At 39.2% G+C, this 12012-nt stretch overlaps 2 protein-coding genes across 2 annotated transcripts; both read left to right on the top strand.

Moving 5' to 3' along the window:
* The first annotated feature begins 8486 nt into the window (after positions 1-8486).
* On the top strand, positions 8487-10034 carry LOC113693346 (uncharacterized). The gene has a single exon (XM_027211900.1). It carries the CDS (start codon positions 8487-8489, stop codon positions 10032-10034), a length of 1548 nt encoding a protein of 515 aa, XP_027067701.1.
* Positions 10035-11095: 1061 nt separating this feature from the next.
* LOC140008839 (uncharacterized) lies at positions 11096-11668 on the top strand. The gene has a single exon (XM_072053732.1). The coding sequence runs from the start codon at positions 11096-11098 to the stop codon at positions 11666-11668; it is 573 nt and encodes a 190-aa protein (XP_071909833.1).
* The last annotated feature ends 344 nt before the right edge of the window (positions 11669-12012 follow it).

The following is a 12012-nucleotide window of genomic DNA, read 5'->3' on the forward strand; positions in this document are numbered from 1 at the left end:
TACCTCTCATTTGACTCAGACTCATAAATGGAATAAGTAAAGTTCTCATAGATTGAAATTTGGCAAAGCAAGTGGAAATGAGCTCCTAAGAGCTCCCGTATCCTTCCTGAATGTGTTTTGTGAATATTCAGGAATTACTTGAATGTTATAGCTTTACCTCTCGTACCAGCTTTATTGCTACTTGAATTACCTGCTTGCATGATTTTCTTGGCCTCACGAGCATTCGCTCATCCCGTTAGATTTGTTTTCCTTAACAGGAACTGAAATGGGAGGAATTTGGAAAAGCTTACTTGATGGCTCATTTGATTAGAATTTTGAATGTATTTGTTTAGCCAACTTTTGGGATCTGTATATTTTGAGAATGTAAGGTATTTTTGGTAGTTTTTGATGTAAGACTTGAATATTTAGTAAGGAATTAACCTTTCTCTATATCTTCGACTTCTAGTATCGACTGGTTATTTTAAGTTTGACTTAAATTTGTACCGAATCCTGGCGAGAGTTGGGCTGGCGTCCCACGGATATCCTTGGGTTCGCCCTTGGGAGAAGTGGGGGCGTCACATAAACTACTAGTTTGACTTGTATACTTGCAATCTAAACAGGTATATTTTGGAATTAAACTTGTACTTATATCAAAAATCCATCAAATTTTTGGCGTCATTGCGAGGGAGCGGAAAAATATTAGGGCTTAATAAGCCTTATTAATTTAGACATTCTTTATATTAGTGAGTTAAGCTTTGTTTCTAGTTAAGTTAGAATTTCTGGTTGTTTTTGTGAATTAATTATTGCATAATCTCTTTATTTTTTTATTGCAGTGTATGCACCAGATTTTACAGGTAGTCGCACCTTTTGATTCGAAAATTGAAAGGACACTACGTAGATAAAGAAAGCGTACACCGCAATGAGAAGAAAAAGAGGTTTGACAACAAAAAGAGGGAATCGCAATAGACCTACTTTTTGAAGAAAAAATGGCAAAAAATGAAGCAAATAGGCGAGCACTTAGAGATTTTGCTCTACCGGGAACCCAAGAATCTCAAACACGTATAGCATGGCCAACGGTAAACGCTAATAATTTTGAAATTAAAATTAATCCAAATGATGTAACAATCTCAATTTGGAGGTAATGCCGTAGATGATTCAAATGCACACTTAGCCACATTTTTGGAGATATGTGATACAATCAAAATGAATGGAGTTAGTGAGGATGCTATAAGGCTAAGGTTATTCCCATTTTCATTGAGGGATAAGGCTAAAATTTGGCTACATTCTCATACCCCTAACATTTTCTCTATATGGGATGATTTGTCTAGAATATTTTTAAATAAGTATTTTTCACCGGGTAAAACGGTTAAGGTTAAAATGGATATTAATAGTTTTAGTCAATTAGATGGTGAATCATTATATAAAGTATGGAAAAAATTTAAAGATTTGTTTCAAAAACGTCCACACCATGGACTTCTCGATTGGCTAATTGTATAAACCTTCTGTAATGGTTTATCGTTTTCTACTAAGATGACTATTGACACAGCCACATGTGGAGCTTTGATGGCAAAATCACATTCAGAAACTCAAAGTTTGATAGAGGAAATGGTGACAAAGAATTATCAATAGGCTAATGAAAGAGGTAATCCAAGGCGCCAAGCAGGTATGATTGAAATTGATACCATCAATATACTTAGTACTCAAATGAACAATATGATGAATGTGTTGAATAGACAAGTCGGATGTTGTCTAAATATTGTGCATGTTGCTTCTTATTCAATAGGAATGCTTAAAACAACCCATACTTGAATACCTAGAATCCGGGGTGGAGAAATCATCCAAATTTTTGGTGAAAAGATCAAGACAGCCCACAAAAGGCCGACTAATCCGCCGGGATTCCAACCAAGGCAACAACAGACTAATACCAAATCGGATTGGGAGATAGTGGTGGAAAAATTGGCAATGGGCACTTCAAAGAGATTTGAGCGGCTAGAGGGGCGGTTGGACCAATTGACCGGAATGTATAGAAATGTGGAGATCTAGATTGGTCAAATCGCCAATTCTATTAATAATTGAAATCAAGAGGAGTTGCCTAGTAAAACGGAGGTGAATCTGAGAGATCACGTCAAAGCCATTACTGTTCATAGTGATAAACAACTAGGGGATTCTCCAGTGGTAGAAAGTGGAGGGAACAATGAGAGTGAGAGACAAGGAGATGAGCGAATGGAGCAAAAGGTAAGCGTGGGAGAAGGTAGTAAAGGAAAATCGAAAAAAGAATAACCTACAATCTCTACTGCCATTCTGATACCTCCGACCGTTCCATTTCCTCAACGACTCAAGCCAAATAAATTTGACAAAAATTTTGAAAAGTTTGTCAAAATCTTCAAATGATTGCATATTAATATTCCTTTTGTTGATACTATTTTATAGATTCCTTTATATGCCAAGTTCCTCAAAGAGATCGTGACACGAAATAGGAGATTGGAGGATCGCGAAACTATAGCATTAACGAAAGAGTGCAGTGTCATTATACAAAACAAGCTGCCACCAAAATTGAAGGATTCGGACAGTTTTTCTATACTCTGCACCATCGGTAACATTGAATTTTCTAAGGCATTATGTGACTTTGGTACAAGTGTATCATTAATTCCTTTAATAGTGGTTAGACAATTAGGATTGCATGAGTTTAAACGCACTAATATTACCTTGCAGTTAGCCGATCGGTCTATAAGATATCCATTAGGAGTTTTGGAAAATGTGCTAATTAAAGTTCAAAAATTCATTATTCTTGTAGATTTTGTGGTATTAGATATGGAAGAAGATATGTCTATGCCAATTATTTTAGGTAGACCATTTTTAGCAACTACTGGTACTATCACTGATGTCAAAAATGGCAAACTCAAATTTCAAGTAGGTGAAGAAGAGGTGGTATTTAACTTGAATGAAATGGAAAAGTACCATCATTTTTTCCTTTGGATTTGTGTTTTTATATGTGTTTCTAAAGTTTATGCCTAGAGTTATGGTTGAACTTGCTATATCTTGTTTGTGATATTTACTTGGTTATTTGATGATATTATGTTAAGTAAGTTATTTATCACTTTTGCTTTTCTAATCATGATTAACCGGCCATTAATTGTGATTATCTAAAGGTATTAAGTTTACAATGAGAATTGAAATTTAACACTAGTTCAAGGAAGTGATAAACCTATGGAGTATAGTCACGAGAGTAGAGGTGCACCTATGTGGCTTTAGTGACTTGTTTCATGTAATTTCATAGAAGAAATGAGTTTGTAGTTAATTCATAACCACGAGAGTAGGTATGGTTTATCTACAAGTATAGTTGATTCACTACGAGAGTAGGTTTCACATATATTAGAAAATTACGTCATAACTAACCAAGATAATAGCATTCACTTAATCGATAACTTCACTTGCAAGAGTAGTAAGGAATTTCATATCTCTAGGAGCTTTCTAGTGTTATTTTCATTAATTTTATGTTTATGATAGTCTAAATAATAAAGGAGCTCGAAAACCACCGGTAGTTGTAATCTTTGTTGTGGGATCGATACCTAATACCCCTATGCTCAATAAACAATTCGTATGCTTGCGACAAATTACGTGTGGGGTATTTAAGATTTATATATATAAAACTTGATTGTAGATGAACTAATTGTATATATATACCCCGCACACTCAAAGGCGTTTAACCAACTACTAAGATGGATACCGATTCTCACATTACCGACTCACTACTACCTTGATTTGGTGCGTGAGTTCTACGCCAATATCGATAACAAAGCATGTCACAGTGGCAAGATGGTAGAGTCCTGGGTGCGTGAGAGGCGTATTGTTTTGTCGCGAGAACACCTAACTGCTATTTTGGGTTGTAACAACCAAGATCGGACGGTTGACCTGAAGAAGGGTTTCGTTGCACCAAATAGGAGGTGGAATCCATCGCATGCCATGAATAGGTTTGGTCTTGAGTACCAACTTTTTAAGTCTTCAAGGAAGGAGACAATGGTGGCAAGTGTCTTCAAACCTCGCCATCGTCTCATTATCTATATGATGGCACACAATGTCATACCCAAAAAAATGGGTCATACGAAGGTCCGTAAAAGTGATATTTATTTTCTTGATTATATGTTTCATAATCGGGAGTCCTCCTATGCTCAAATTCCATTGTCGAACATCTTCATTAGCTATATAAGGTCTACGGCAAGGCAGCGGACTCTTTCGTTCAAATTGGCATTTCCTCGTCTGCTCTCTTTGGTGTTCGAGCGTTTCGATGTTAACCTGTAGGGGGTGACTCGGGTATTTGTTAAATCTAGAGCCAATTTATCGATTTCTTCCCTTCGTCGTTTGGGTATTGGTACGGAGACCATTCCTCAACCTACTCGAGAAAGGTGACAAAAGGCACGACATGGCCGAGACGAAACCGAACCTTCTACTGTTGCACCTTCTCCTCCACCACAACAATCGAATTGGTAGCGGCTCTTTACTCGCTTGGACGATATCAAGTATCGATTGGGAAGAATGGACACTCGCTTGGAGAGGATTGAGTATCACATAGGCATTCTTCCACTTCATGATGGCGATGAAGATGAAGATGAGAATTGAACTTGCACTTTTGGATGGCTCTTATTTTTGTTTTTTGTTAGTAGATGTTTGTGTTTTGGCGAAGGTTCGTGATTTATGGTTGATCTGGATCTCATCCATTGCACTGAGGAGTACTTCTTTTTATCTTTTGTTGTTTTTCTTTCCCTGCACATTGAGGACAATGTGTATTTTAAGTGTGGGGGAGGAAATATATGATACTTGTAGTATTTTTGTGTTTATTGGTCGGATTTGATGTTTGGAATATGAATTGCACTGAATTGTTGTTAATCTTGGGTTGCTGGCAGGGAGTTTCATCCAATTTTAAGGGGAAACTCTGTTAAAATTTTTCCAAAATCTTGTCCAAATTTGCAAAATAGCTCTAAAGAGTTTCAATTTTTTTTTTTCAATTTTATCCAATGGAGTAACAAGTTCCATACCATTAGTAACTCAAATTCTTTCTACTTTTGGGATAAATATATGTGGTTTGGAAACTTATTTTCTTATTTAACTTCGAAATGACTATTATGTAATTAGAATTATTACATTTATAGGAAAGTATATCTTGTAAAGCGGAGAAAATTATGCCTAAATTTGTATGTTTGATGAAATTTCTTCTTTTTACTTGATTTTATAAATTAAGTGATAAATATGATCAATAATTGCAATACTCATTGTAGACAATGGAATTTTAATTAAATTCTAAAAATTACCATTGGTCTATTAAATATTTTTGTCCAATCGGATATTGCCATTTGGCATGTACACTTGGAAAAATTGGTTGTTAAGCAGCCAATTATATTTTGCCACGTGTCAGGGTGAGGTGTTCCAAATCAATTCAAATTGCAGGGGTATCTCCACCAACCAAATCATATCATATCATGTATTTATTGGATAAACATCTAAATATTTATTTCTTATTAAAGGGATAATATTTAGAATTGTTTAATCCAAGTATATCTCTTATATACTGCAATGGCCTGGCCAATAAAATGGCGCCACGTCACGTGTCCCCACAAGTCTGGCCAATCGAAAAATTACTTATCTCTTTATTAATGAAGAGATAATATTTAATTGGCACAGTCCTAATATGACTGTACGTCTTGCTAGGCAAGTAGAGTGGTGTACATGATCTCAACCTCCACCTCTTGCTACAACTATAAATAGAGGTCTCTCAACCAAGTTAAAGGGACACAGAGATATCAAGAAGCATCTCATACACTCAAGTATTGAAGCTTCAAGCCACGAAGGTCTGGGTCTCAAAGCTCCTCAAGTCCTCCGCATATCAAGGCTTGAGCCTTCAAGTATTTTCAAATCCTTCAAATCTTCCATATCAAGATTTGAAGGAGTCGGTGGTTAATCCAAGAACAAGCTGCGAAGCCCTTGGATTGGTGTTCGAGGAGAAGAATCGAAGGAAGCTCTCCATAAGTTCGAGAAACTTCCAGAGATTGTACCTACATATTTTTCTAAGTTTATATAGTACATATTTGTCGTGTATTTCTTTTTCTTGTCGTTTTGCAGACTTGAAATTTTTATCGCGTACAAATTTTTGGCACGCCCGGTGGGACCATCTCTGCCTTCCATCTCTTCTCCTCGAATATTCAACTACGTCTATCACCAATGGCACCAAAGAGCAACAAAATCGTGATTGCACGTTCCAAGGCTACTGATGCTAAGCCTGTTCAGGAAGCTGCACACGTTGCCACCAATACCCGCGTTATTGGCCCCGTGACAAGGAGTATGACGAGGGCCTCCACCCAAAGTAGCATGGAACCCTCGGCGCCAACTCCCGTCTTCGGGTCAACATCACAAATGAGCTATTCCTCCACGATGGGGGTCCAAGACGTTTTCACCTCGATTGAGAAGGCTCTTGCCATGCTCGAACTTGGATCTGAACCCAAGTTCTCTAAGGATGACGACGAGTCATCAAGCACTGGATCAACCTCTTCACATGAAACTCTTCATTCAAGATTTTCTATTGAAGATTCTGCTGCTTCTTCTGCTGCAATGTCGGCCATGATGACAAATACTTTAAGTCTCAAAGAACAAGTTTCGAACATGTCCAAGATGATGGAAACCATGATGAAACACATTAAGGACCAAGATGCTCTCATTGCTCAACTGCTCACTCAGAAAGATCACGCTGCTGAAGGAAGCCGTGCGAATCCTAAGGAGCACCAAGAGCGTGAAATTCCCTCATCTAAAGGTAAGGACAAGGTGAAGGAAGTATATGTGACAACTGATGGAACTATCCCCGTGGAACAACTGAAAGAACTTGTTGAAGGCGTGATCAAAGATAAAAAGGAGGGTGGTTCAAAGTCAAGCTTTACTTACTACAAGCCTTACACTGCTAGAATCGATAACCTCGCAATGCCTGCTGGATATCAACCGCCTAAATTTCAACAGTTCGATGGGAAAGGTAGTCCAAAGCAACATGTGGCCCATTTTGTCGAAACCTGCAATAACGCTGGAACCTATGGTGACCTGCTAGTCAAACAGTTCGTCCGATCCTTGAAGGGCAATGCGTTTGATTGGTACACTGATCTCACTCCGGGGTCCATCGACAGTTGGGAACAACTGGAACAAGAGTTTTTAAATCGCTTCTACAGCACTAGAAGAACTGTTAGTATGCTGGAGTTGACTAACACTCGTCAATGGAAGGATGAACCTGTGGTCAACTATATCGATAGGTGGAGAAGTCTGAGTCTCAATTGCAAGGATAGACTGTCTGAACCCTCGGCCATAGAAATGTGCATCCGAGGAATGCATTGGAGCCTGAGTTACATTCTACAGGGTATACGTCCAAATACGTTTGAAGAATTAGCTACTCGTGCTCATGATATGGAGTCAAGCATCACGGCCAATGCAACTGATGGGCTACCCATTCAAGCTCCGCGAGTGCAGCCACCTCGTCAAAGTAATGAAAGGCAAGAAAATAAAAAGGGGGGCAAACCTCCTTCAAAATTCAGTAGTAAGGAGTCCATGGCAATAAACACAGCTCCCATGAAAATTGCTACCAAGGTGAGTCGAAAAATCACCGAAAAAGTAGACTCTTCCCAAAATAGGTCGGTAAGAAGACCTACTCTAAAAGAAATGCAAGAAAAAGAATACCCCTTTCTCGAATCTGATTTGCAAGGAATGTTTGATGATCTTTTCAAGGAGAGGCTCCTTGAACTTCCCGATATGAAGCGCCCAGAGGAAGCTGGTCAAGTCAATGATCCAAATTACTGCTGTTATCATCGCTTGATTGGCCACCCTCTCACTAAATGCTTTGTCTTTAAAGACAAAATTATGGAATTAGCCCGTCAAGGGAAAATCCTTCTCGAGGAAGATAAAGTATCGGCAAGTCAAACAACCATAATGTTTGGGTCTGTGTGTTGTCTGATAGAAGTTTTATCCACAACAAGCGGTGCTTCGTCCAAGAAGCTTGGAAAATCCTCAATTGAAGATGTTATTGAAGATGACAACGAAGGATGGATTTTAGTCACTCGAAAGAGGACTTGCAAGCCAAAAATAAAGAAGTACATCTTTTCAAAAAGCATTCGTTCGACAAAATCTGAAGTGACAATGAAACGACGAAATGCAATAAAGAAACAAAAGGGAGTGGCCACAAAACCAATTCCTTCATATTTTCAGCTCCTTCAAGAGGTTCGACAGCCCGTGACACTGAGAGAATTTATACCTAAGGGGTATTTAAGTGACGATACTGATAACTCCACCTCTTGTAATGTCGTCAAAGTTGAAAATTCTCAAGTCACACAAATTGGCACGAAATTTGAGAAAAAACTCAAAATCGATGATAAACCACCAGTAGATTGTGAACGACTACCATTTTTTATGATGACGATTTGACCGTTGAGTTCAAAACTCACAATCGACCTTTGTTTGTTAGTGCGTATGTCCGAGAACAGAAGATGAATCGGATACTCATTGACGGAGGATCTGCTGTCAATATCATGTCCGTGCGTGCTATGAAAGAGTTAGGAATCTCAAGCGATGAACTTTCCCAGAGCCGCCTCATGATCCAAGGATTTAACCAAGGGGGGCAAAGAGCAATTGGCCTCATAAGACTTGAATTGCTCATTGACGAGTTGTCTTCAAGCGCGTTATTTCATATAATTGAAGCCAAAACCTCTTATAATATGCTCTTGGGAAGACCCTGGATTCACGAGAATGAAATTATACCGTCTACTCTGCATCAATGTTTCAAATATTGTCGAGACGGTATAGTTAAGAAGGTTGTGGCCGATGATAAACCTTTCACTGAAGCCGAAACTCACTTTGCCGATGCCAAATTTCATCTTCACAAAGAAGCAAAAAGAAAGGAATCGGTAAGGGAAGAAAGTCAAGATTCCAAAGTACCCATTTTGCGGTATACTCTAAGATCAAAGAGAGAAGAAGGTCAGTCTTCTTTTATCAGAAATGACACATTAAATGTTCCGCTCACCAAGATAGAGCCTGTTAAAATTGAGAAGGTGAGCTTGCAAGGGTTTGTTCGTCCCAAAGAAGAACCGGCAGTGGAACATTACTCGCTACCAACTAATCGGACTCAAGAAGGTTTTGATCCAAACGCCTATAGACTTCTTGCTAAGGCGGGTTATAACCCAAATGAGAAGAATACATTGGGCAAACTCCCTCCTGAAGTGACTGGCGAGAGGACTCACGGATTGACACCTACGCAGAAAATGTTGAAAGAAAGGGGGTATAATATTGAAAGTTCATCGATGGGTCTTAGTTATCAACCGCCCTCTCCTGTTCGTATAATGATCAAAAGAGCGAGTTGTAACTATGTGAACGAAGAAATGGAGGTCACAAGCCGAAAGAGATCTGTGTTCGATCGATTGGGAAATAAGTCAAAACGTACTTCAGTGTTTGACAGACTTGGCCCGCAGCCGAAAAATCTGAAGTCGCCCATCTATGAGAGATTAGGCAGTAAGAAACAAGAGTACCAAGTTGCCAAGGATGAAAGTCTTACTCTAATAAAGAAGAACGGACCAAGAAAGCGAGTCTCCAATTTCTTCATACACTATGGAGACTTATTCAATGTAAGAATTGAAACTATTTTTGAAGAACAGGATCAAGAAAGTATGGCTTCCTATCGTCATATTACGATCAGTGATCTTGAAGAGGAAGAAGAAGATGCAGATGACGCTCCCGCTGAATTTGAACAAGGAGTAAAGAATACAGTCGATGCGCTAAAGGAAATTAATTTTGGCACAATTGACGACCCTCGCCCAATTTACATAAGTTCTTGTATGACCCCTGAAGAAGAGAAAGAGTATGTTGATTTGCTACTCGAGTTCAAAGATGTCTTTGCCTGGAATTACTCAGAAATGCCCGATTTGGATCCTAGGGTCGCTGTTCATAATTTATCTGTCAAGCGAGGAACAAAACCTGTCAAACAAACTCAAAGACGCTTTCAACCCGAATTGATTCCTCTTATAGAAAATGAAATAAATTGATTGATTGAAACCGGATTCATACGAGAAGTAAAATATCCAACATGGATTTCAAGCATTGTCCCTGTAAGGAAGAAGAATGGGCAAATTCGAGTTTGTGTTGACTTTCGAGACTTAAACGAGGCTTGCCCCAAAGATGATTTTCCGCTCCCCATCACGGAATTGACGGTAGATGCTACGACCGGGCACGAAGCGCTATCTTTTCTCGATGGATCGTCTGGCTACAATCAAATACGCATGGCGCCCGAGGATGAGGAGCTCACCGCCTTCCGTACCCCCAAGGGAATTTATTGCTACAGAGTAATGCCGTTTGGCTTGAAAAACACTGGAGCAACATATCAAAGGGCAATGCAAAGAATTTTTGATGATATGCTCCATAAAAATGTGGAGTGCTACGTCGATGATCTTGTGGTGAAATCAAAGAAGCGGGAAGATCATATTCAAGACTTTCGAAAAGTTTTTCAACGCCTTCGGAGATACCAACTGAAGATGAATCCTTTGAAGTGTGTATTCGGAGTCACTTCTAGCAAGTTTCTCGGTTTCATCGTTCATCAACTGAGAATAGAGGTTGATCGATCTAAAATCGATGCCATTGTGAACATGCCTGAACCGAGGAATATTCATGAATTGAAAAGCCTTCAAGGGAAGTTGGCATATATCCGGAGGTTTATCTCTAATTTGGCCGGACGATGCCAACCCTTCAGTCCACTGATGAAGAAAGGGGTGCCTTTCGAGTGGGATGAATCGTGTAGGAATGTCTTTACAAGCATCAAAATGTATCTCATGAATCCTCCAGTTTTGGCTGCACCCACCCCAGGAAAACCATTGATTCTTTATATTTCCGCTCAAGAACGGTTGGTTGGCACCTTACTTGCTCAAGAAAATGATGAAGGTAAGGAGATGCGCTGTATTACTTGAGTCGGATGATGACACCTAATGAGCTGAATTACTCACCCATCCAGAAGTTGTGCTTGGCATTTATATTTGTCATTCAGAAGCTAAAACATTATTTTCAAGCACACACTATTCGACTCATATCTAAATCTAATCCCATCAAATATGTGATGGCAAAACCTGTACTGTCTGATCGGCTCGCGAGATGGTACCTCCAGTTTCAACAATTCGAAATTATTTACGTACCTGCGAAGGCTGTCAAAGGACAAATATTGGTAGACTTTTTAGCCGATCATCCCATACCTGCCGAGTGGGAGTTGACTGATGAGCTTCCCGATGAAGAAGTGTTTATGGTCGAATCTCCATGGTCGATGTATTTCGATGGAGCTGCTCACCGTGATGGAGCTGGTGCGGGAGTTGTCTTTTATACTCCTGAAGCAGATATATTGCCGTACTCTTTTATTTTAACACGCCGGTACTCAAACAATGTGGCCAAATATCAGGCGTTAATTCTTGGTCTTGAAACGGCTGTAGACATGAAGCAGTTGCATCTTAGAGTCTATGGTGATTCAAAATTGGTGGTAAATCAACTTCTTGGTATTTATGATGTCAAGAAACCTGAATTGATCCCATATTATAAGTATGCAAGACAACTCATGAGATATTTGGATAGTGTCACTAAGAACATATCCCTAGAAATTTCAACCAACAAGCTAACTCTTTGGCAAGGGTGGCGTCCATGATCACTCTACCTTCTCATCGAAATCAAAATTCAATATGTCAAAATTGGGTCATACCTCCGATCTTTGATGAAGAAGATGATGGTGAAGAAGAAAATACTTACCATATTTTTGTCCATGAGATTGAAAAGGAGGATTGGCGTCACCCCATCATTGATTACCTTAATCATGGGAAGTTACCAGAAGATCTTAAGAAAAGAGTTGATATACGTCGTCGAGCACCACGTTTCATTTATTACAAATGGACGCTTTACCGAAGGTCATTCGATGGGGTGTTTCTACGATGTCTTGGAGAAGATGAGGCCATGCAAGCAATGGAGGAGGCTCACTCTGGGATATGCGGTGCT

This window comes from Coffea arabica, chromosome 6c, assembly GCF_036785885.1.
Source record: "Coffea arabica cultivar ET-39 chromosome 6c, Coffea Arabica ET-39 HiFi, whole genome shotgun sequence".
NCBI classification, from domain to species: Eukaryota; Viridiplantae; Streptophyta; class Magnoliopsida; order Gentianales; family Rubiaceae; genus Coffea; species Coffea arabica.